The sequence below is a fragment of the Mustelus asterias genome, chromosome 23 (assembly GCF_964213995.1).
Source record: "Mustelus asterias chromosome 23, sMusAst1.hap1.1, whole genome shotgun sequence".
Classification (NCBI taxonomy): domain Eukaryota; kingdom Metazoa; phylum Chordata; class Chondrichthyes; order Carcharhiniformes; family Triakidae; genus Mustelus; species Mustelus asterias.
The window spans coordinates 16,769,474-16,795,006 of NC_135823.1; the positions used below are offsets into that span (position 1 = coordinate 16,769,474).

General features: G+C 46.3%; 1 protein-coding gene and 1 non-coding gene across 2 annotated transcripts in view; one reads left to right on the plus strand and one right to left on the minus strand.

The window, feature by feature from the left end:
• LOC144510916 (apolipophorins) overlaps positions 1-25,533 on the plus strand; it is a 209,673-nt gene that overhangs the window by 75,291 nt on the left and 108,849 nt on the right. The window contains exons 10-12 of the mRNA XM_078240973.1: positions 3,403-3,568; positions 6,384-6,566; positions 19,296-19,448. Coding sequence (XP_078097099.1) covers positions 3,403-3,568; positions 6,384-6,566; positions 19,296-19,448 — 502 coding nt within the window. The remainder of the gene's footprint in view (positions 1-3,402; positions 3,569-6,383; positions 6,567-19,295; positions 19,449-25,533) is intronic.
• Positions 13,170-13,277, minus strand: LOC144510976 (U6 spliceosomal RNA). Its single transcript, XR_013500726.1, has one exon. It is a non-coding gene; the product is annotated as a U6 spliceosomal RNA (small nuclear RNA).

Sequence of the window (25,533 nt, forward strand, 5' to 3'; positions counted from 1 at the left end):
CATGTGCAGAGTGGCAGTAGGGCCCCCCACCACACCAAAGGCCTCGACCCCTTGGCACTGCCCGGTGCCCAGTGGGCAGTGCCCCCCCGGCATTGCCACTTTGCCCCTTGGGCGGTGCTGGGGGCCAGGTTGGCACTGTCAAGCTGGCAATGCCAAGGGAGCACCCCCCTTATCCCCTATCCCGCCGGCGGGAAACACACACATTATTTTTTCGACGTGCACAGAGACTTGAATATTTATATTTTTGTGCATACTGCCTGCAGAGAAAATTAATAATGTATATTATTGGGGGGCACAGTGTTTAGCACTGCTGCCTCACAGCGCCAGGGACCCGGGTTCGATTCCCGGCTTGGGTGATTGTCTGCGTGGAGTTTGCACATTCTCCCCATGTCTGCGTGGGTTTCCTCCGGGTGCTCCGGTTTTTCCCCTCAGTCCGAAAGACGTGCGGGTTAGGTTGATTGGCCATGCTAAAGTTGACACTAGTGTCAGGGGGATTAGCAGGGCAAATATGTGGGGTCACGGGGATGGGGCCTGGGTGGGATTGTTGTCGGTGCAGACTCGATGGGCTGAATGGCCTCCTTCTGCACTGTAGGGACACTATGATACTGATAAATCTGCCTATAAATCTGCGAGAGTAAATCATGAAGGACCCTATTACTTCTAATGTTTTTTCTTTAGAATTTTCAGTGTTGTTGGTCAAACTTAAAACTCATTTAAAAAAAAGACTTCTTAACTGTACACTCCACCTGCATGAGCCAGAATTTAAATGATTAAAACAATGTGTTAGTGTTTAGTTATAGTGAATTCATATGAAATTGAAGGTGCCAATAGTATCTGTGCTCTACAGACTAGATTTTACAAATTAGGATTCCAGTCACAGATGACAGATGTACATATCGTGAATTTGGACACGGAGGCCAGTGTCTCCTGAACAATGGGCTGGATTTACTGGAGGCAATGAGGATCTCACCCACCGATTGGATAGATGATGGGAGCGCCAAGCAGTCTGTTTTAGGGAAGGCCACTCTGGCATTTAACTGGACAGCAATAAACCTTCCCCAGGAGGACCCCAGGCATGAAGTCCTCAGCAATAAGCCCCACCCTCAGAGCTGCTGGCCAATCAGAAGCCAGCAGCTCAACAAAATGGCAGCACCACTGGGGAGGCAGTGGTTGCTGCTGGTACAACACCCACCCGAGGCCTAGATTTGTCCCCCAGGCCACTGGTGAGGAGGGATGGCAGGAGGGGAGTCACGGGGCGGGGGCTCAGGGGATAGGATGGATCAGCAGCAAAGGCTGGGGTGTGACCTTCAATGCCCACTCTCTTTATGATACTGGCTCCTTTTAATTGGGCACCAAGTGCCTTAATGAGAGAACCACCACTTACTGTGAACCCTCAAGCAATCCCTCTCCCTGCATAGTGAGATCCTGGCAACTGCTGGGCTAATACCAGCAGTGACAGGATGAGGGCCCTCAAGTGGGAATAAATTGCAGATGTAAGGGCCTCACTTCATGGCGGGGCAGGAATGCTGTCCAAATGCTTCCCACCACTGACTTAATTGGACTGGAGACAGGGTCTCCACCCGTATGCCCAATTAAATGCCCCCTGCCACCAAACTCACCGTGGGGGGGTGGTTGCAGTTGGGGAGCATACATCCTTAAATCCTGCCCAATGTTTCATTCATTATGGTTAATGCATTGGAACTTTTGATGATTACGTTGCATGAAGCCCTGCCTGGGGGTGTAAATTCATAAAGAATCCATCCTATCCACCAGACTGTGCTTGGCCGAGGTTTGAAATATGATTGGGACTTTCCCCTCTGCAGACTTTCTGTAGCTGGGCAGTCAGCGTTGGTCGAAGCCAACACTGACAAGTTGCAACTCTCTTGGAAACTTGTGCATTATAGTTGGCAGAGTGCATGGCTGGGTGCTGCAACCCAACCAACTCTGCAACCATCAGATAACTCAAGATGAAATAATGCATTGTGTAATGACTTCAGTCAGGCCATTGAGGTTGGCCTATTGGAATATGAACTCCCTGATTAAGGATCCAATTGATGGGCCAATCCGGGAGTCTTTGCCTTGTATTTAACTGGGAGTGTCAGTTCCTCTGGCACTCCCAAGGTAGACTGCGAGCACTCTGTGTACTGCTGTTGGAATTGTAAATAAAGGGAGTTTGGTGAAGGGATTTCTGCCGCTGAAGACTTGTTACAGTTACTGGCTCTCCCCCAAAGCATTCAGAGAACAAATAGTTAAGCTCACTGATTTCCAACTTTGTTAAGTTTATAAAGCCATATGTCATTAACATGCTTTTATATTTCTGAAACTACATACCCAATGTTTCACTTCCATTGTTTTCCTAAACATTGAGCAATCTTGGACAGAATTCCTGATAATCTAAACTTACTTTTGGCTGATCCTTATCATATGGTGGCACAGTGGTTAGCACTGCTGCTTCACAGCGCCAGGGATCTGGGTTCAAGTCTGGTCTCGGGTCACTGTCTGTGTGGAGTCTGCACTCTCTCCCCGGGTCTGCATGGATTTCCTCCAGGTGCTCCAGTTTCCTCCCACACTCCAAAGCATTAGGTTGATTGGCCATGCTAAATTGATCCTTCGGGGCGAATTTTCCCATTCCACATGCCACGGAAATCGGAATGGGTGAGTGGAGGGACCGTGGAAAGGTCCGTTGACCTTGGACGGAATTTTCCGTTTTTGGGGCAAGCGCGGCCGGAAAATCTGCCCAGGGAGATTGTGTGGGGTAAATATGTGAGGTTACAGGGATTAGAGCCTGGGTGGGACTGTGGTCGGTGCAGACTCGATTGGCTGAATGGCCTCCTTCTGCACTGCAGGGATTCTATGACTTTCTCTGATTCTACGTTCTTGGTGTCTTGCATATACATGGATGCCGGGTTTGAGAGCATCACATATCCTACCACCCAAGTTGTCATTCAAAGGGAGAAGAGGCAGCACCTTATGCTGCTTGCCTACGCGGGTTATACCCATGGGCGGCACGGTGGTACAGTGGTTAGCACTGCTGTCTCACAGTGCTGGGAACCCAGGTTCATTCCCGGCTTGGGTCACTGACTGCGGAGTCTGAACGTTCTCCCCATGTCTGCGTGGGTTTCCTCCGGGTGCTTTGGTTTCCTCGCACAGTCTAACAGACGTGCTGGTTTGGTGAATTGTTCATGCTAAATTCTCCCTCTGTGTTCCCGAACAGGCGCCAGAGTGTGGCGACTAGGGGATTTTCACAGTAACTTCATTGCAGTGTTAATGCAAGCCTACTTGTGACACTAATAACATATACTTTAAAAAGCGATCTGTTGTTTCAAACTCTCCAGATATCTTGTGAATGAACTCACTGAGGGGAGAAATGTCTGGTTAATCCTGTGCTTTTTCCTTGACCAGGCAGCCTCTGGTGGACACGTTACCAGCGTGTGGAACTGAAGCATGTATCCAATTCCTAACAGAAATCATCTTGTCTAAAGAGCTGGATCAAGATCGGGCAGATGCCTTTCTGTGGTCATTGGCTTTTATTCCGGAACCTACTGCACCAATGATCGCCGCGGTTACTGTGAGAGATTTCCCTTGTATTTAGTTCACTTGTAAAACAGTTTGTATTTTTGGTACTATGTTTTACAGTTGTAGGAATGGGAAAAAAATCAAACACCGTGCACAAAGTGAGTGGGGAGGCGATGGCCGAGTGGTATTATCACTAGACTAGTAATCCAGTAACTCAACTAATAAAGAACAAAGAAAATTACAGCACAGGAACAGGCCCTTTGGCCCTCCAAGCCTGCACCGACCATGCTGCCCAACTTAACTAAAACCCCCTGCCCTTCTGGGGACCATATCCCTCCATTCCCATCCTATTCATGTATTTATCAAAGAGGCCCCTTAAAAGTCACTACCGTGTCCGCTTCCACTACCTCCCCCAGCAGCAGGTTCCAGGCACCCACCACCCTCTGTAAAAAAAAAACTTGCTTCATACATCTCCTTTAAACTTTGCCCCTCGCACCTTAAACCTATGCCCCATAGTAATTGACTCTTCCACCTTGGGAAAAAGCTTCTGATTATCCACTCTGTTCACATCCACTAATGTTCTGGGGACTCGGGTTCGAATCCCGCCATGGCAGGTGGTAAGATTTGAATTCAATAAAAAATATCTGGAATTGAGAATCTACTGAGGACCATTGTTGATTGTTGTAAAAACCCATCCAATTCACTGATGTCCTTTAGGGAAGGAAATCTGTTGTCCTTACCTGGTCTGGCCTATATGTGACTCCAGAGCCACAGCAATGTCGTTGACTCTCAACTGCCCTCCGAGGGCAACTAGGGATGGGCAATAAATGCTGACCAGTGACGCCCATGTCGCATGAATGGATAAAAAGAAAAACAGGTGACAAAACGTAATGAACATTACTTGGAAAAGAAAAAGCAATCCATCATTTGCTGTTTGACATGGGATGAAATAGCTGATTGAGGAAGAAATGGAATGTTATAAAAAAGAAGCCCAAGAATTAAATCATCAGACCTAATATCAAAAGGGAATTGTCAGCTTAATAGGTATAATAGAGATTGTTCTGTTAAAACATACATTAGATCATAGAATCCCTACAGTGCAGAAGGAAGCCAATCAGTCCATCAAGTCTGGACTGACTACAATCCCACCCAGGCCCTATTCCTGTAACCCCACATTTACCCTGCTAATCCCTGACACTAGGGTCAATTTAGCGTGGTCAATCAACCTAACTGCACATCTTTGGACTGTGGGAGGAAACCGGAGCACCTGGAGGAAACCCACGCAGACGCAGGGAGAACGCACAAACTCCACACAGACAGTGACCCCAGGCCAGAATTGAACCCAGGTCCTTGGCACTGTGAGGCAGCAGTGCTAACCACTGTGCCACTGTGCCGCCCACTGTGCCACCGTGCCGTCCACATTAGTTAAGATGTATTCTATCTTCCAATTATCATGGGCAAGGAATATCTTATTAAGATTAGAAAAATTAGGTGAAAAATAAATTGGACATGATCTTTCGAAGGACACGGTTTAGGGAATGCCTGAATCACATCATGAATTGAATTTAGCAGAGCCGTTTGGAATTAGTGCTCAGTTCAAAAAGACTCCTATTTTCACCATTCCAAGAGCCAAACCCACAGTTCGGGAGCCACAAATTTCTGGAGTAGATATAAATGCTCTTAAAAGGCAGATAAAGCCTGTTGGTGTTATAACCAGAAGTTAATTCAATCCTTATCCCTTTAGAAACAAAATAAAATGTCCGTAGCTGTCAGAGTTTGAAACCAGCATCCTGATGGGCTGCTTTGATTCACAGGTAATTTGGTTTAGCTTAGAAAAAGCATTTACCATCCATTCCTATAGTTTCAGTACATTGTTGAAATTTCCCAGGGCCATTACTCCAGCAGAGGCCAATATGAATGCTTGGCTGAGTTTCAAATGCTTCAAAAGTACTTAGCTTGGCAGGCGAGTGGGCAGGGGGTTGAGTTCACATTTTCATGACAGTTTAAAAAGGCTATTAAAGGATAATCTGTCTTTGATATGGTTGCTGAATAGAAGTTTGTTCAGATTTTATAACAGATTGAACACTTGAGGGGATTTAAAATCTTTGAACAGATCAGTGAGATTGTTAGAAATGTATTTTGTTTTTCTTGAGATCGTCCAGTAGCCTACACTGGGTGGGTGGCAATGGAGATGGCATGGTAGGTATGAGGTGACGTGAGGGAGTTGGGTGGGGACGTTACTTGGCATGGAAGAGGCATGGCGGGGGAGTGGGGTGGTGAATGAGTGTGAGGAATATGGAGCCTTCCAAAGAGCTGAGGCGGGCCTTCTAAGCAGTCAATCTTGACGTTCACCCTCCCTTGTGACTGCCACTCACCTGCTTCCGGGCTTAGTGGTTCCGATTTGATTTTGCCCCCATCTCCTCGGAGTCAAAATCTCCTGACTTGAGCTACCAGCTTCGGTAGTGAAGGTCCAACTCCGAGAGCCAATCACATAATGGGGGATGGTGGGACACGCACTCAGACATTCTCACATTCTCTTTTGCTACTTGGGTTTTAATAACATCCCGCTGACTGTCATGCTCATTTTGTCCTTTGCTGATCTACAAAGTACCTTATATTTATAGTGTGTGGGTGATTCTAAGGGAGGGTACGGGCGGGTGAATCTAAGGGAGGATGCGGGGTGAATCTAAGGGAGGATAACAGGGTATCCAGGTTATTTAGGAGCCATTTTGAAAGTCTCTCATATTAATTAGTTATGGAACAGGCATACGATGAGTTCTGCTCACAGAGGTGAGGAAGGGAACATTGTAACAATGACTGTGTTACTCCGTCCCATTTGATTACCCAATGATGAATTTAATTCGCAGGCTCTGTTAAGATCACCAGAGGCAAGGACACCAACTTTTCTCGGAGTCTCTTCACTGGTTCATAACTTCTGTTCAAAAAACAACAGCTGTCAAGTAATACCCGAGGTGCAGGAGGTCATGAGGGTTCTGGAAGGTTATTTACAAGGAAACTGTCGAACACGGGAACCTGAGTTAAGGAAGAAGGTAGGACTGAATATGTGTCGAATTGTACAGCTACAAGCCGGTCGTATTTTATAATGCTGTACCCTCACCCCCGTCCTCCCATTTGTAATTCTCATACTTAATATTTATTAATATGTTTGCAGAGAATAGAATCTAATATTTTACTCAGGACTATTACCATGACAATCTTGCTAAGGGAGTGTATTTTTAAACATACAGGGTCATTGGTTACAGCACAGAAGCAGGCCATTTTCCAGCTGCACTCACCCCAAGACCGGAAAATCCCACCCAAGATCAGCGGACCTTTGCATGGTCCATGTCCCGCCAGCTACAATTTCCGTGGCAGGCGGGACGGGAAAATTCTGGCTCTCTTTAAGAGTGACTCTGCTAGGCCCACTCCCACTCCTTTTAACTAAGAAAGATGAATGAAAGGGAATTTATTTCAACGCACGGTGAAACAAAAGGAGAACATCATGTTAAAATTGACATAAAATTGTCAAACCTCAATCAGAGTTAAATCAAGTGGTAGAATAATATTTGACGTATTATTGTCACATGTATTATTGTCACATGTAGTAGTATACAGTAAAAAGTATTCTTGCATGCCATACAGACAAAGCATATCATTCATGAGTAGGAAAGGAGAGAGTGCAGAATGTAGTGTTATAGTTATAGCCAGGGTGTAGAGGTAGGTCCATTCAAAAGTCTGATGGCAGCAGGGAAGAAGCTGTTCTTGAGTCAGTTGATACGTGACCTCAGACTTTTGTATCTTTTTCCTGGCGGAAGAGAGAATGTCCGGGGTGCGCGGGGTCCTTGAGTACCCTGGCTGCTTTTCCGAGGCAGCGGGAAGTGTAGACACTGTCAATGGATGGAGGGTGGTTTGCGTGATGGATTGGGCTTCATTCACAACCCTTTGTAGTTTTTTGCGGCCTTGGGCAGAGCAGAAGCCATACCAAGCTGTGGTACAACCAGAAAGAATGCATCTGTAAAAGTTGGTGAGAGTCGTAGCTGACATTCCAAATTGAGACTAAACACATGCCAATGGGCAGCATTCTCTTGCCTCCCCGTGGTATCTTTCTCACGGTGGGAGGTGGCGTGCTGTTGGCTGGTGGCGGGATCTTCTGGTTCCACTGCTATCAATGGGATTTCCCATTGATTCCACCTCACCCTGCTGGGAAATCTGGTGTGAACAGCTGGAATGTTCCGGTCATTGTCTCACATTGGTTTAATATCTACATGTCTTTGCACTCGATAGCCAGCAGCATAAAACATGCCGGAAGGTTGTGTTTCTAGTCCTTTTATTGTTGTAATCCTTGGCCAGACACCCAGGTTTTTGGTAAGATCGGGTTAAGGACCAATAACGTAGACAAAATTTGACATTTAAGACTTGGTTAGGCCACATTTGGAATACTGTGGAATACAATTCTAGTCACCACACTACCAGAGGATATTAAGGCTTTGAGGAGAGTATAGAAGAGGTTTACCAGGATGTTGCCTGGTGTGGAGGGTATTAGCTATGAGGAGAGATTGAATAAACTGGGATTATTCTCCCTGGAAAGACGGAGGCTGAGGGGCGACCTGATAGAAGTTTATAAAATTCTGAGGGGTATAGATCAGAAATGACAATCACAAGGGGGCACAAGTTCAAGGTAAGGGGGGAAAGATTCAGTGCGGGGAAAGTTTTTTACACAGAGGGTGGTGGGGGCCTGGAATGCACTGCTAAGTGAGGTGGTTGAGGCAGACACGTTAGCAACATTTAAGACTTATCTGGATAGACACATGAACAGACGGGGAATAAAAGAATGCAAGCGGTTGGTCTAGATAGGACAATGTGATCGGCGCAGGCTTGGAGGGCCGAATGGCCTGTTCCTGTGCTGTATTGTTCTTTGTACTTCTCAGTGAATAAAGTCACAAGATTCCATGGATTTTGAACAAACAAAAATAAACTTTATTATCCAAGGTCAGAAAGATAAACATTCTAACACTCAGGGTAAGTATGAGATGTGCGCCAATTAACAAGCCAGCTTTGGTCAACCTCATCTCACCACAGTAAATGGTACATGTGAACAAGACCGAGTCCATGGGTTTCTCACCCACCCAGACGTCAGCAAATGTTGTGGGTGGAATTCTCCCCCCAAAAATTCTAAGTTTCAAATGTGGCCTAACCAAGTCCTAACCAATTCTCGATCGCTGGCCAGCCCTGCAACTCCCGCAATGCCAGCTCTCCACCCACCCATGGGGGATCACTGGCCCCCCCATGCACAGGCTGACACTGCCAAGGAGCCAATGCCCAAGCAGCACCATTCTCCCACTCCGGCGCCCGAACCTCTGGCAGCCCTGATGAACCCCCCCCCCTTCACTCCAGTGGAGTTGGGCCGCCAGCTCCCTGAAAGCAGGAAGCTATAGTAATCCCTGCAGGAGTGAACCACTCTGGCAGGAGGGGGAGATGCTAGCTGGCCCGGAGACTTCAATCCCGGGCCCGCTAATGGGATTTAAAATACATGGTAATGAGCATTACCATAATTTATGCGCCTCCCCGCCAACTTCTGGTGCGGAACTGACGCCGCCGGAAATCCGGCTCTGGGAGACGCTCGCGGGCCAGGAGGCCCAGCACTGATCCCGCTGGAATCTCCCAGACCACTGCGCTAATATTTTAATGGAACGGGATGGGAGAATCACCCCCTTGAGTCAACCAATCTCTCTGAAATTCTGTTTCTGTCATGGGAAATGCCAATCTTCGTCTTCCAAGATCTATCCTGGAAATTCTCTCAGGAGTCACTCCAATGGACAGCATTAACTACGGCCCACCCCGTTCCCCTGGATTCCCACTTAAGCACCAAATTACAGCTACAACTTTAGACCTTCAACAGTGCCAAGTGGAACACGACTGCACCGAAAGGGTACCTATGCCCCACAGAGTCACCAACCTTCAGCTACCTTTTTCACAAAGTCTTCTCCCCACAGTCCTTTTCCTGTTTGGAGCCTGTGTCTCTGCTCCTCTCTCTTTTAACTCGACTCTGACCATTTCATGTCTCTGTTCCCTTCTGGGTCTCTTGGGAACTCTCCCGGCCCCTTTTGGGTGCTCTCCCTGTCCCTCTCCCCTTTGTGTCCTCTCCCTGTCCGCTTGCTGGGTCACCAGCCTTCCATAGCACTCCACTCCCGGGCCCAGGACCAGGTTTTAGTGCCGTTTGTCACCCGTCACAGACACATGAGGTCGTAGGAACGTAAGAACGCAGAGCATAGAATCCCCACAGTGCAGAAGGAGGCCATTTGGTCCATCGAGTCTGCATCAACCACAATCCAACCCAGTCCCTATTCCCGTAACCCCATGCATCTATCCTGCTAACCCCCCTAACATTAGGGCCAATTTAGCATGGCCAGTCCACCTAACCAGCACATCTTTGGACTGTGGGAGGAAACCAGAGCACCTGGAGGAAACCCACGCAGACACAGAGAACGTGCAGACTCCGCACAGCCAGTGACCCGAGGCTGGAATTGAATCTGGGACCCTGGTGCTGTGGGGCAGCAGTGCTAACCACTGTGTCACCGTGCCGCCCAAGGTCTGTCAGGAGTTGATGTCCCTAACTCTCCCCATTAAGTTAAGCATAGATTTCACAACAATATGGATTCAAAAGTCTTGATGTGGAGATGCCGGCGTTGGACTGGGGAAAGCACAGTAAGAAGTCTCACAACACCAGGTTAAAGTCCAACAGGTTTATTTGGTAGCAAATACCATAAGCTTTCGGAGTGCTGCCCCTTCGTCAGATGGAGTGGAAATCTGTTCTCCAACAGTGCACAGAGACACAACATCAAGTTACAGAATACTAATTAGAATGCAAATCTCTACAGCCAGCCAGGTCTTAAAGGTACAGATAATGTGGGTGGAGGGAGCATTCAACACAGGTTAAAGAGATGTGTATTGTCTCCAGACAGAACAGCTAGCGAGATTCTGCAAGATCAGGGGGAAAGCTGTGGGGGTTACTGATAATGTGACATAAATCCAACATCCTGGTTTAGGCTGTCCTCATGTGTGCGGAACTTGGCTATCAGTTTCTGCTCAGCGACTCTGCGCTGTCGTGTGTCGTGAAGGCCGCCTTGGAGAACGCTTATCTGAAGATCCAAAGCTGAATGCCCGTGACTGCTGAAGTGCTCCCCCACAGGAAGAGAACAGTCTTGCCTGGTGATTGTCGAGCGGTGTTCATTCATCCGTTGTCGTAGCGTCTGCATGGTTTCCCCAATGTACCATGCCTCGGGACATCCTTTCCTGCAGCGTATCAGGTAGACAACGTTGGCCGAGTTGCAAGTGTATGTACTGTGTACCTGGTAGATGGTGTTCTCACGTGAGATGATGGCATCCGTGTCGATGATCCGGCACGTCTTGCAGAGGTTGCTGTGGCAGGGTTGTGTGGTGTCATGGTCACTGTTCTCCTGAAGGCTGGGTAGTTTGCTGTGGACAATGGTCTGTTTGAGGTTGCGTGGTTGTTTGAAGGCAAGAAGTGGGGGTGTGGGGATGGCCTTGGCGAGATGTTTGTCTTCATCAATGACATGTTGAAGGCTCTGGAGGAGACGCTGTAGCTTCTCCGCTCCAGGGAAGTACTGGACGACGAAGGGTACTCTGTCCACCGTGTCCCGTGTTTGTCTTCTGAGGAGGTCGGTGCGGTTCAAAAGTCTTGTCAGGATGCAGGAGGCGTGTGATCTTCTCCAACTCGAATTACACATACAATTTGTCCTGTAGACCAAATTCATTTTTATATTTCAGATGTGTTCACCAAGTACATTTTTAAGGAATAATACTTACTAAACAGATAGGAATTTAATAAACCAGCTGTCTCGTACTCAAGCAACTGGAATGTGTTAATCTGGAGACCAGTGAAGGTATTTTCTGATTTCAACCAAACCTGCCCAGCGATGTTTCCATTCCCATAATTCCGCCCGGCGTTCCGGTATCAGAACACTTCCTTGCCGATCTCTTCTGCTGGGTTAGAACCATCTTTAGAAGGATTTTCTTCCTGGTAGGAATTATTTTGGGTGCGATCTTACGAAAATAAACTCCAAATGCCGAACGAGTGAGAAAACAGGAGAGAATCACGCGGGTTTTTTCGGCGAGCTACGAGACCTAATCCTATTACGCTTGGTGCAGAAAAATGTGCCAGGATAGGAAAGCCGGCTTAGTGCGCCATTGCGCAGGCACCCCGATCTCTCAGAGATCTCCAGACGCCCCCCCCCCACCCGCCCCATGGACATCGGGACACCGCCCCCCCACGCCAGTCACCTCCTGTGCCAGTCTACCTCACTGCCCATGCTAAGCATGTCATTAATATTTGGCGTGAGGCAGATTTCAGCGCCGATAGAATCAGGGGAGTTTAAGTTTATTTATTAGTGTCACAAGTCGGCTTACATTAACACTGCAATGAAGTAACTGTGAAAATCCCCTAGTCGCCACACTCTGGCGCCTGTTCAGGAACACGGAGGGAGAATTCAGCATGGCCAATGCACCCAACCAGCACGTCTTTCGGACTGTAGGAGGAAACCAGAGCACCCGGAGGAAACCTACGCAGTCACAGGGCGAACGTGTAAACTTCACACAGACAGTGACCCAAGCCGGGAATTGAACCCGGGTCCCTGGCGCTGTGAGGCAGCAGTGCTAACCACTGCGCCACCGTGCTGCCCTAAGGTTCTATTAGAAGTTTAAAAAAAGCACAGTCGTGCTAATTTTAGTTCACTCTTCTATTTGTGGAAGGGAGATTGTTCGCAAGATTTGCTCTTTAAAGTTGTGAGGTAATGAGAGGAGAACTTACTCCTAGATCTTCCAGTATTTTCTGTTCTTTTTTGAGTTGGGAGACCTAAAATGTGAAATCAAGGATTTACTACTTTCCACTGACTGAACAACATTCTTTGTGAGCGAGTGTTTAAACTTCACTGGGCATCCAATGTAAATGTCTTTAATAAATAATACAGCTGGATGAAATGTTTGAAATGCAAAGTACAGTATATAAGCTGTTGCAGCTAAAAGCATGGACACAGCGTTGATATATTACAATGGGAGTGGAATGCTTGCATATCCCCTTCTCTCTTAATTATTTGAAAAACCATCTGAAGGAATTAAAGCATCATTTTTTCAGTGAATAGATTGAGTTGAGATTACTTTGAAAAAAACACACCAGTGCAGCGAAACCTTTCTGGAATGATTGGATCTGAAGTTGGAGAGTGTCAGTACGACACGCAATATAAATATGTCACTCTGATATGTTGTAGGAATTACCACCCCATAATTCTACCTTCACCATAATTTCTCCAGATCAGTCCTGCTGCATCAATGTGGATATCATTGAATCCCGACAATGCAGAAGGAGGCCATTCGGCCCATCGAGTCTGCACTGACCACAATCCCACCCAGGTCCTATTCCCGCAATCCCTCACATTTATCCTGCCAATCCCCTGACACTAGGGTCAATTTAGCATGGCCAATCAACCTAACCTGCACACCTTTGGACTGTGGGAGGAAATCGCAGCACCCGGAGGAAACCCACACAGACATGGGGAGAACAGTGACCCGAAGCCGGAATTGAACCCGGGTCCCTGGCGCTGTGAGGCAGCAGTGCTAACCACTGTGCCACTCAAAACAAAAACTTGGAACGCTTCACGAATTTGTGTGTCATCCTTACACAGGGGCCATGCTAATTTTCTCTGTATTGTTCCAATTTTAGTATATGTGCTGCCGAAAGCGAGCATATGAAGAAGTCATTCCCATCGCTTCCCTGCGTCCATTGCTAACTTGTTCAAACAGTGCTGGCTTTGTGCCTCCACTTACTAGGGACTGGACTGAAACTCCTTGTATTCTCACAGGACCCTTTATAATTCATAGAAAATACTTTCAGTCTAAGTAGATTCAATCTAGGTATCGGAGGTAAAAAGGCTAATGTGCTAACTCACCCTGAGACATAAGAACATAAGAACATAAGAAATAGGAGCAGGAGTAGGCCATCTAGCCCTTCGAGCCTGCCCCGCCATTCAATAAGATCATGGCTGATCTGACGTGGATCAGTACCACTTACCCGCCTGATCCCCATAACCCTTAATTCCCTTACCGATCAGGAATCCATCCATCCGCGCTTTAAACATATTCAGCGAGGTAGCCTCCACCACCTCAGTGGGCAGAGAATTCCAGAGATTCACCACTCTCTGGGAGAAGAAGTTCCTCCTCAACTCTGTCTTAAACCGACCCCCCTTTATTTTGAGGCTGTGTCCTCTAGTTTTAACTTCCTTACTAAGTGGAAAGAATCTCTCCGCCTCCACCCTATCCAGCCCCCGCATTATCTTATAAGTCTCCATAAGATCCCCCCTCATCCTTCTAAACTCCAACGAGTACAAACCCAATCTCCTCAGCCTCTCCTCATAATCCAAACCCCTCATCTCCGGTATCAACCTGGTGAACCTTCTCTGCACTCCCTCCAATGCCAATATATCCTTCCTCATATAAGGGGACCAATACTGCACACAGTATTCCAGCTGCGGCCTCACCAATGCCCTGTACAGGTGCATCAAGACATCCCTGCTTTTATATTCTATCCCCTTCGCAATATAGGCCAACATCCCATTTGCCTTCTTGATCACCTGTTGTACCTGCAGACTGGGCTTTTGCGTCTCATGCACAAGGACCCCCAGGTCCCTTTGCACGGTAGCATGTTTTAATTTGTTTCCATTGAGATAGTAATCCCATTTGTTATTATTTCCTCCAAAGTGTATAACCTCGCATTTCTCAACGTTATACTCCATTTGCCATATCCTCGCCCACTCACTCAGCCTGTCCAAATCTCTCTGCAGATCTTCTCCGTCCTCCACACGATTCACTTTTCCACTTATCTTTGTGTCGTCTGCAAACTTCGTTACCCTACACTCCGTCCCCTCCTCCAGATCATCTATATAAATGGTAAATAGTTGCGGCCCGAGTACCGATCCCTGCGGCACGCCACTAGTTACCTTCCTCCAACCGGAAAAACACCCATTTATTCCGACTCTTTGCTTCCTGTCGGATAGCCAGTCCCCAATCCACTTTAACACACTACCCCCAACTCCGTGTGCCCTAATCTTCTTCAGTAGCCTTTTATGGGGCACCTTATCAAACGCCTTTTGGAAATCCAAAAACACCGCATCCACCGGTTCTCCTCCATCAACCGCCCTAGTCACATCTTCATAAAAATCCAACATGTTCGTCAAGCACGACTTTCCCCTCATGAATCCATGCTGCGTCTGATTGATCGAACCATTTCTATCCAGATGCCCTGCTATCTCCTCCTTAATAATGGATTCCAGCATTTTCCCTACTACAGACGTTAAGCTGACCGGCCTATAGTTACCCGCCTTTTGTCTCCTTCCTTTTTTAAACAGCGGCGTAACATTAGCCGTTTTCCAATCAACCGGCACTACCCCAGAATGCAACGAGTTTTGATAAATAATCACTAACGCATCCACTATTACCTCTGACATTTCTTTCAATACCCTGGGATGCATTCCATCCGGACCCGGGGACTTGTCCACCTTCAGTCCCATTAGTCTACCCAGCACTGCCTCTCTGGTTACATTAATTGTATTAAGTATTTCTCCTGCTGCCAACCCTCTATCGTTAATATTTGGCAAACTATTTGTGTCCTCCACCGTGAAGACCGACACAAAAAACTTATTTAAAGACTCAGCCATATCCTCATTTCCCACTATTAACTCCCCCCTCTCGTCCTCCAAGGGTCCAACATTCACTCTAGCCACTCTATTCCTTTTTATATATTTATAAAAACTTTTACTATCATTTTTGATATTAATTGCTAGCCTAGCTTCATAGTCTATCCTTCCTTTCTTTATCGCTTTCTTAGTCTCTCTTTGTTGTTTCTTAAATTTTTCCCAATCACTTGTTTCTCCACTATTTTTGGCCACTCTGTACGCAGCTGTTTTTATTTTAATACTCTCCTTTATTTCCTTCGTTATCCACGGCTGGTTCTCCCTTTTCTTACAATCCTTGTTTTTTGCTGGAATATATTTTTGCTGAGAACTGAAAAGGATCTCCTTAAAAATCCTCCACTGTTCCTCAGCTATCCTACCTGCCAGCCTGCTCTCCCAGTCTACCTTAGCCAATTCATCCCTCATCCTATCATATTTCCCTCTGTTCAAACAGAGGACACTGGTTTGGGACCAAACTTTCTCCTCTTCCATCTGAATCAGAAATTCGACCATATTGTGGTCACTAGACCCAAGAGGGTCCTTCACAATAAGATCCTTAATTCTACCTACCTCGTTACACAATACCAGATCCAAAATAGCTCGTTCCCTCGTCGGTTCCGTAACATGCTGTTCAAGGAAACTATCCCGACAGCATTCTAAGAACTCTTCCTCCATTCCACCCTTACCGACTTGAGTCTGCCAGTCAATGTGCATGTTGAAGTCCCCCATGATTATTGCCGTTCCGTTTTTACACGCATCCCTTATCTGCTTGTTTATAGCCCTCCCCACCTCAACATTATTATTTGGGGGCCTGTATACCACACCTACTAGTGTCTTTCTCCCTCTACTATTCCTCATCTCTACCCATAACGATTCCACGTTTTGTTCCTCAGAGCCTATGTCATCCCTCAGTACTACCCTGATATTATCTCTTATTAATAGCGCGACCCCACCACCTTTTCCTTCCTGTCTATTCTTCCTAAACGCCTGATACCCCTGGATATTCATCTCCCAGTCCTGGTCACCTTTCAGCCACGTTTCTGTAATGGCCACTAGATCGTACCCACTCGTGCTGATTTGCACCATCAACTCATATACCTTGTTCCGAATGCTTCGTGCATTCAGGCAAAGTGTCCTTATTCCAGCTTTTATCTGGACCCGCTTTGATGAGTCGCGAACACCCTCTCCCTCTACTCCCTTATCTAAATTACCGCCTTCATTCACTTGCACCCTCTCCTCTACCATTAATTTTGTAATTCCCCTTACCCCTGCATCCTCCACCCCATCAATTAGTTCCTTGATCCTAGTCAACTCTTCTAGCTCCCCTCCCCCCAACCTATCTAGTTTAAATTCTCCCCAGTAACTTTAGCCAACCTACCGGCCAGGATATTGGTCCCCGTGTGATTCAAGTTCCACCCGTTTTTTGTATACAGATCACCCCTGCCCCTAAAGAGGTCCCAATGGTCCAGGAACCTGAATCCCTGCCCCCTGCACCAGTCCCTCAGCCACACATTCATCTTCCACCTCACTCCATTCCTGCCCTCACCTTCCCGTGGCACAGGCAGTAATCCTGAGATTACTACCTTTGCTTTCCTCTTTCTCAGCTGTCTCCCTAATTCCCTGTACTCCCTTTTCATGACCCCTTCTCCCTTCCTACCCACATCAGCGGTACCAATATGTACCGCTACCTCAGGCTCCTCTCCCTCCCACCTCAGGATTTCCGGGACGCGACTAGCGACATTCTGGATCCCGGCCCCAGGGAGGCAGACCACCATGCGAGAATCCCGCCTACCTCCGCAGAAACGCCTGTCTGTCCCCTTCACCATCGAGTCCCCGATTAATACCGCCTTCCTCCTCTTTTCCTTAGCCCTCTGAGTTACAGGGCTGGACTCCACTGCGGAGACACGGCCACTGCTGCTTCCCCCAGGCGGGCTGTCCCCCCCAGCAGTACTCAAGCAGGAGTACTTGTTGTGCAGGGGCAAATCCACTGGGGTGCTCTCAACCACCCTAGCCTTACCCTTCCTGGCCATCACCCACTTGGCCTCCTCCCGTTGCCCTGGTGTGACCACCTGATGATAGCTCTTGTCTATCACCTCCTCATTCTCCCTCATCAGCCTAAGATCCTCGAGCTGCAGTTCCAGCTCCCTAACACGGTCCCTCAGGAACCGCAGCTCGACACACCCCTCACAGATGTGGATGTCCGGGAGGCCAGATGCCTCCAGGACCTCCCACATCCTACACTGGGAACAACACACTGGTTTCACACTCATACTGGACACTTTATGTCAAGTAAGACAGTGAAAAGTTAATAAGAGTGTAAGGAAACAAAAAAATAAATAATTAATTAAAGTCAGAAAACCCACTCTCTTACCCTCAGCCTGCTCCTGGGAACAAATCCCTGATATTAACAACTGATATTAAACCCAAACAACTGAGATTAAACCTAAACAACTGAGATTAAACCCAAACAACCGATATTAAACCCAAACAACCGATACTAAATCCAAACAACTGATATTAAACCCAAACAACTGATATTAAACCCAAACAACTGAGATTAAACCCAAACAACTGAGATTAAACCCAAACAACTGATACTAAATCCAAACAACTGAGATTAAACCCAAACAACTGAGATTAAACCCAAACAACTGATATTAAACCCAAACAACTGATACTAAATCCAAACAACTGATATTAAATCCAAACAACTGAGATTAAACCCAAACAACTGAGATTAAACCCAAACAACTGATATTAAACCCAAACAACTGATACTAAATCCAAACAACTGATATTAAACCCAAAAACCTGATATTAAACCCAAACAACTGATATTAAATCCAAACAACTGAGATTAAACCCAAACAACTGATACTAAATCCAAACAACTGATATTAAATCCAAACAACTGATACTAAATCCAAACAACTGATATTAAATCCAAACAACTGAGATTAGAGACCCTGGAGGATAAATGTTAATTTTGAAATTGGATTTCACTCGTCCGTGAATGATAAACATTTCACTTCTTAGCTCTTGTTAGTGAGAACTGCAGAGCTTTGAAGAGCCTCTGCCTGCTTTGTAGGCCACCCTCAGTTCTTGCACTTAGCTAATGTAACAGACACATTTCAGTACAAGTGAGCAGTTAGCCTGAACACTAGATGGTACTGTTCTAGGAATCTGTATCCCAGCTCCCTGGTAACTGCTCCAACACAGCAGAGAAAGCATTCTGACTACATGCCCTTAGTAGGGAGCCTGACTCCTGAAAGTGCAGGGCAGAAATCATTGAATCCCTACGGTGCCGAAGGAAGCCATTCGGCCCATCGAGCCTGCGCTGACAACAATCCCACCCAGGCCCTACCCCCGTATATTTACCGTGTTAATCCCGCTGATACTAAGGGGCAAATTAGCATGGCCAATCCACCTTACCCACACATCTTTGGAGTGTGGGAGGAAAGCGGAGAACCTGGAGAAAACCCACACAGACACGGAGAACGTGCAAACTCCACATAGACAGTGACCTGAGGCTGGAATTGAACCCAGATGCCTGGCGCTGTGAGGCAGCAGTGCTAACCACTCTGCCACTGTCCCTGTTAGGAATGGGTTAACAGACCTTCCAATTAAGTCCTAATTTGATGTCAGTTATTCAGTAGAAGTCACTGAAATATAAAGGGGCTACAGGTGGCACTGGGTGTTGGTAGAGAATTATATGTGGAATTGGGTCAAAGAAATAAAAGCAGTTTATGAAGAAGCAGAATTTGTGTCTCCTTCACTGAACTGCAACTGAGAGGCTCATAACAGTCCCACCACACGTGATTTTCCAACCTCTTAATGGTTTGAAAATCCTGTGCCTGACTTTCCGAAGTGCTCTGACGATTCTGACAAACACGAGGTCAATGAATCCGAATGTTCTGTCGTGTCTGAGTAACTCCATTCTGGGATGAACTGCTCCGTAATGTTGTTTAAAGTTCACTTCTTTGTGTCAGTAAAGGATGTGAATGATGGAAGTTTTTTTTTAATATATATAATCTGCAGGTGCTGATCTCTCTGAAAGCGATTGGAAATGCTGGTCTTGCTGCTGATGCTCAGATTCCCACGTTGAATAAGTGTGTGCAGTCGAAAACCAATCTGCTCAATGTGCGACTTGCAGCCATCAACGCCTTTAGACGCATTCCCTGTGCAGCTAATGTAAGATCACGTTTCACATCTGATTAGATTCCCATTGAACTTCATGGGGAAGAGTTTTTGTCCTTGGTTGAATTTTGATTCAGTAAGTGTACTGTGGATTTTAGCTTTGTAGAAATGTCTACGTAAACCATTCCGACATTCTGCAAGTTCTCCATTCTTGCTTCTTGTGTCCCGGACAACCACGTGTCCAGACAGTGTCATCGGCTGAACGAGCTCCGGTTTCAGAGTTTACAGCAGCAGCCAGTGTCGCCATGGTGCTTCTGGGAGGCTGAGAGCTAGGCGATAGCTAATTTCTCGAGGCGACCTCCCTATGTGCAGGAGAGATGGGTGACTGCCAAGCGGACAAGTGGGAACTTACAGCAGGTGCAAGAGTTTGCTGAGCGTGTTTCACCCCCTAACTGACTAATTCACTTTTGCAGACAGGTAAAGGGGAGCCAAGTGCATTTTTAATTCATTTGTTGCCCATGCCTGGTTGCTCTTGGAGGGCAGCTGAGAGTCAACCACATTGCTGTGGCTCTGGAGACACATGTAGGCCAGACCAAGTAAGGATGGCAGATTTCCTTCCCTGAAGGACATTAGTGAAGCACTTGGGTTTTTCCGACAATCGACAATGGCTTCATGGTCATCAGTAGATCCTTAATTCCAGATATTTTTTTATTAAATTCAAATTCCACCATCTTCCGTAGTGGGATTCAAACCCAGGTCCCCAGAACATTAGTTGAGTTTCTGAATTAACAGTCTAGCGATAATACCGCTAGGCCATCGCATGACCACTATCTGTGACTCAGCTGTACAAGGGGTGTAGGAGGAAGGTCAGAAAAGCAACAGTGAAAGAGGATTCTGTGGTTAGAGGAATGGATAGGTACTTCTCTAGCCCCACACCTGGGCCGTAATTCTCCTGTCTCACCCGCTGCGGGAATGGTAACAGGCGAGACAGAAAATTTGGCGGGATCATTTAAAGATCTGTTGAGCGCCAACGGGAATTTCTGGTCTTGGGGTGCATGCAGCCGGAGAATCTCGCTCCTGGTTCTAGAATAGTAGGCTGCCTCATTGGTGCCAGGGTGAAGGATGCCACTGAGCGATTGCCAACCATCCTGAATGGGATGGGAGCAGGCGGAACAGTCTGAGGTCATGGTCCATATCATTGCCAATGCCATGTCTGTGTAGGTTTCCTCCCACAGTCCAAAAATGTGCGGGTTAGGTGTATTGGCCATGCCAAATTGCCCCTTGGTGTCAGGGGGATTAGTAGGGTAAATATGTGGGTTATGGGGATAGGGCCTGGGTAGGATTGTTTTTGGTGCCGACTCAATGGGCTGAATGGCCACCTTCTGCATTGTAGGGATTCAATGATTCGATGACATAAGATGTTGCCATCCAAAGATGCGCAAGTTAGGTGGATTGGCCATGCTAAATTGCCCCTTAGTGTCCCATGAGGTGCAGGTTAAGGGGATTAAATACATGGGGTTACGGGGATAGGGTCTGGGTAAGTTGCTCTGTTGGACAGTCAGTGCAGACTCAATGTGTCGAATGGCCTGCTTCTGCACATTAGGGATTCTATGATTCCGTAGATAGGAAGAGGAATGGGATCCTCCAGCTAGATTTTAGTCAGCCTGGAAAGAAAATAGAAAGCAGAACCTCGAAGCTAATAATTCCTGGATTCCTCCATCTTTGCACACACACTAGTGAGTACAGTAACAGGAGGATGAAGCAAATGGATGCTTGACTGGAGAGGGAGTGCAGGAAAAAGGGGCTTTAGATTCCTGGGACATTAAGACTGGTTCTGAAGGTGGTGGCGCCCACACGGGACAGACAAGTTGCACCTCAACAGGGCTAAGATCCAAATCAGGTAGGGGTGATGGTGGTGGTGGAGAGATTGCTAGTACTTTAGTTTAAACTATCTTAGCAGGGAGATGGCAGCCTGAGTATGAATTTGGAAAGGCGAGAAGCTGGAAATATTAGGCAGGAAATTATTAAGTGACTAGGAAAACTCGGTAAAACAAAGGCTGGAATATCGACAATGAAGGAGCTGTTGAGTGATTAGTGGCAGACATTTCATAGTGTGGTGTCTGGTAACTAAAGCAGATGAACACTTGGAATGATGATGACATAACTATTAATGAAACATAGCTTAAGGAAGGACCGGAATATTAACTCAACACTCCTGTTTCCAGAGTTTTGAGACAGAGTTGAGAGTGAGGTTTAAAAAAAAAAGAAAGGTTACAAGATGCACTGCAGCAACTCACCAATTTTTTTAACAGCACCTTCCAAACTTGCAACCTCTACCATCTAGAAAGACAAAGGTTGTGGACATGTGGAAACATCATCTCCTGCAAGTTCCCCTCTACCTTGACTTGGAAATATATCACAGTTCCTTCACTTTGGGTGCACCTACACCAAATGGACAGTAGTGGTTCAAGAAGGTGGCTGAGCATCACTTTCTCAAGAACAATTGAAGATGGACAACAAATGCTGACCTAATCAGCGATGCCCACCTCTCTGGAAAGAATAAGAAAAACTAAAAACTTTAAACTGGGGAAAGGCCAATTTTACTCAACTGAGACATCACATTTGATTTGACTTATTATTGTCACATGTATTAGTATACAGTGAAAAGTATTATTTCTTGCGAGCGATACAGACAAAGCATACCGTACATTGAGAAGGAAAGGAGGAAGTGCAGAATGTAATGTTACATTCATAGCTAGGGTGTAGAAAAAGATCAACTTAATGCGAGGTAGGTCCATTCAAAAGTCTGATGGCAGCAGGAAAGAAGCTGTTCTCGAGTTGGTTGGCAAGTGTCCTCAGACTTTTGTCTCTTTTTCCCGACGGAAGAAAGTGGAAGAGAGTATGTCCGGGGTGCTTGGTTATAGAGTCATAGAGGTTTACAGCAAGGAAACAGGCCCTTCGGCCCAACTTGTCCAAGCCGGCCTTTTTTTTAAACCCCGGAGCTAGTTCCAATTACTCGCATTTGGCCCATATCCCTCTATATCCATCGTATCCATGTAACTATCTAAATGCTTTTTAAAAGATAAAATTGTACCCCCTCTACTACTACTTCTGGCAGCTTGTTCCAGACACTCGCCACCCTCTGGATGAAAAAATTGCCCCTCTGGATCCTTTTGTATCTCTCCCCTCTCACCTTAAACCTATGCTCTCTAGTTTTAGCTTCCCCTACCTTTGGGAAAAGATATTGACTCTCTAGCTCATCTGTGCCCCTCATTATTTTATAGACCTCTATAAGATCACGCCTCAGCCTTCTACGCTCCAGAGGAAAAAGTCCCAGTCTATCCAGCCTCTCCTTATAACTCAATCCATCAAGTCCCGGTAGCATCCTAGTAAATCTTTTCTGCACTCTTTCTAGTTTAATAATATCCTTTCTATAATAGGGTGACCAGAATATTGACTATCTAGCTGATCTGTGCCCCTCATTATTTTATAGACCTCTATAAGATCACCCCTCAGCCTCCTACGCTCCAGAGGAAAAAGTCCCAGTCTATCCAGCCTCTCCTTATAACTCAAACCATCAAGTCCCAGTAGCATCCTAGTAAATCTTTTCTGCACTCGTTCTAGTTTAATAATATCCTTATTATTATGCTGGCTGCTTTTCTGATGTGGAGATGCCGGCGTTGGACTGGGGTAAACACAGTAAGAAGTTTAACAACACCAGGTTAAAGTCCAACAGGTTTATTTGGTAGCAAAAGCCACACAAGCTTTCGGAGCTCTAAGCCCCTTCTTCCTCACCTGAAGAAGGGGCTTAGAGCTCCGAAAGCTTGTGTGGCTTTTGCTACCAAATAAACCTGTTGGACTTTAACCTGGTGTTGTTAAACTTCTTACTGCTTTTCTGAGGCAGTGGGTAGTGTAGATGGAGTCAATGGGTGGGAGGCTGGTTTGAGTGATGGACTGGGCTAAGTTCAAGTGCACTGACTGGAACAAGCTAGTTGAAGGTAAATCAGTGTCAGAGCAGTGGGAGACATTCAAGGAGGAGATAAGAAAAGGGTTCAGAAAAAATATGCTGTCACGAAGGAAAAGGAGAGAACTCCCAACTCTAAACCCCATTCTGTCACCACTCTAACCCAAGAAGCCACAGCGAAAAGAGAAAGATTCGGCAAGAAAAAAAGAAAGCTCATGTCGCTGCAGAAAGCCTAGAGGAATATGGAAAGTGCAGAGATTAAATGGAAAAGGAAATGAAAGAAAAGGCTTGAAAAAATATTGGCAAGTAACATCAAGGGAAACACAAGGATGTTTTTTATAAAGAACAAATGAAGAGGTAGAGTCAATGAGGTCAAAAAAGGTAACTAGTGTGGGAGTGGAAGATGTGAGCATGGCTCTTAATACTTTGCATCTGTTCCCACAATAAAGGGATGAAGTAGACAGTGTAGTTAAGGAGCAGGAGTGTGAAATATTGGGGGATGGGATAATAATAGTGAGGAAGAAAATATTAAAGTGATCCTTGAAAGTAGATAAGTCTCCAGGTCCAGGTGAAACGTATCCCAGATTCCTCCATCGAATCCCCACTGTGCAGAAGCAGACCATTCGGCCCATCGAGTCCTCACTGACCACAATCCCACCCAAGCCCTATCCCCGTAACCCCTTCATTTACCCTGCTAATCCCCCTGACACTAAGGGGCAATTTAGTATGGCCAATCAGTCTAACCCGCACGTTTTTCGGACTGTGGGAGGAAACCGGAGCACTCGGAAGAAACCCATGCAGACACGGGGAGAACGTGCAAGCTCCACACAGACAGTTACCCAAGGTTGGAATTGAACCTGGGTCCCTGACGTTGTGAGGCAGCAGTCCTAACCACTGTGCCACCAGGTGCTGGGGGGTAGGTACAGGGGAAATGTTAGGGGGAAGTTTTTCACACAGAGGGTGGTGGGCGAGTGGAATCAGCCTCCGTCAGTGGCGGTGGAGGCAAACTCAATAGGGTCTTTTAAGAGACTCCTGGATGAGTACATGGGACTTAATAGGATGGAGGGTTATAGGTAGGCCTAAAAGGTAGGGATATGTTCGGCACAACTTGTGGGGCCAAAGGGCCTGTTTTGTGCTGTAGTTTTTCTATGTTTCTATACCGTGCCTAAGGGAAGAAGTAGCGGAAATTCTGACCATTTTCTAATCCTTTCTGGCATGGGTGTGGTGCCAGAGGATTGGAGGACGATTAACATTGTACTGTTATTTGAACAAAGAGGAATGGGTAGAGGGAATATATTACTGACCATTCAGCCTAACCTCAATGCTGGGAAAATTACTGGAAAAAGCTGTGCGGCTGTATACGTCATCCTTTGAAAAGCTACGGCCTAATCAAGGACAGGCAGCTTGGATTTGCTAAGGGATGTTTTGTCTGATTAACTTGATTGAATGTTTTGGGGGTAACATGTTGGGCGTAGTCTGCAGGGACTTTAGTGAGAATTTTGACAAGCTCTCAGATGGGCGCTTGGTCAGAAAATGAAAAAGTCACGAACTCTGCGGAGAAGTGACAAGTTGGATCGAAACTTGGTCCAATGGCAGGAAGCAAAAAGTAATGGTTAATGGATGTTTTTGTGACCAGAAAGCTGAAAGTTTCTGCTGGAGTTCTGCAGAGCGCAGTACTGGAAGTCTTGCTTGTATATCAATGATTTAGAATCAAGTGTAAATGATATTAAGTTGACAAATAACACATAAGGTAGCCATGTAGTTTGATAGTGAGCTATAGAGTTCAGGAAGATATCTCAATGGTCTATTTAGGTGGGAAGGGAGGTGGCAAATGGGATTTGATCTGGGAAACAGTGAGATGATGGATTTGGGGAGCACGGAGGAATGTTAACGGTAGGTTGATTATGTTGTTTAAGATACACAGGTCATGTTTGATTTGAGACTGAGAGCACATATAAAGCAAATCTGCCCCTTTAAGGGTCTACCACTATTTTATTTGTTGATTTGTCAATTTACCCATTTTGTTGATAGGTGTTACTCAAAAGAGTACAAGGAAAGACTTTATTAACCCTGTGGGCACCGGGGGAGATGGGGTGCTTCATTCACCCTGGGAACAACAATTCAATTTAATTCATTAAGGTTCCTTTAAACATTTCCTCCCTTGTTACAGTGTCC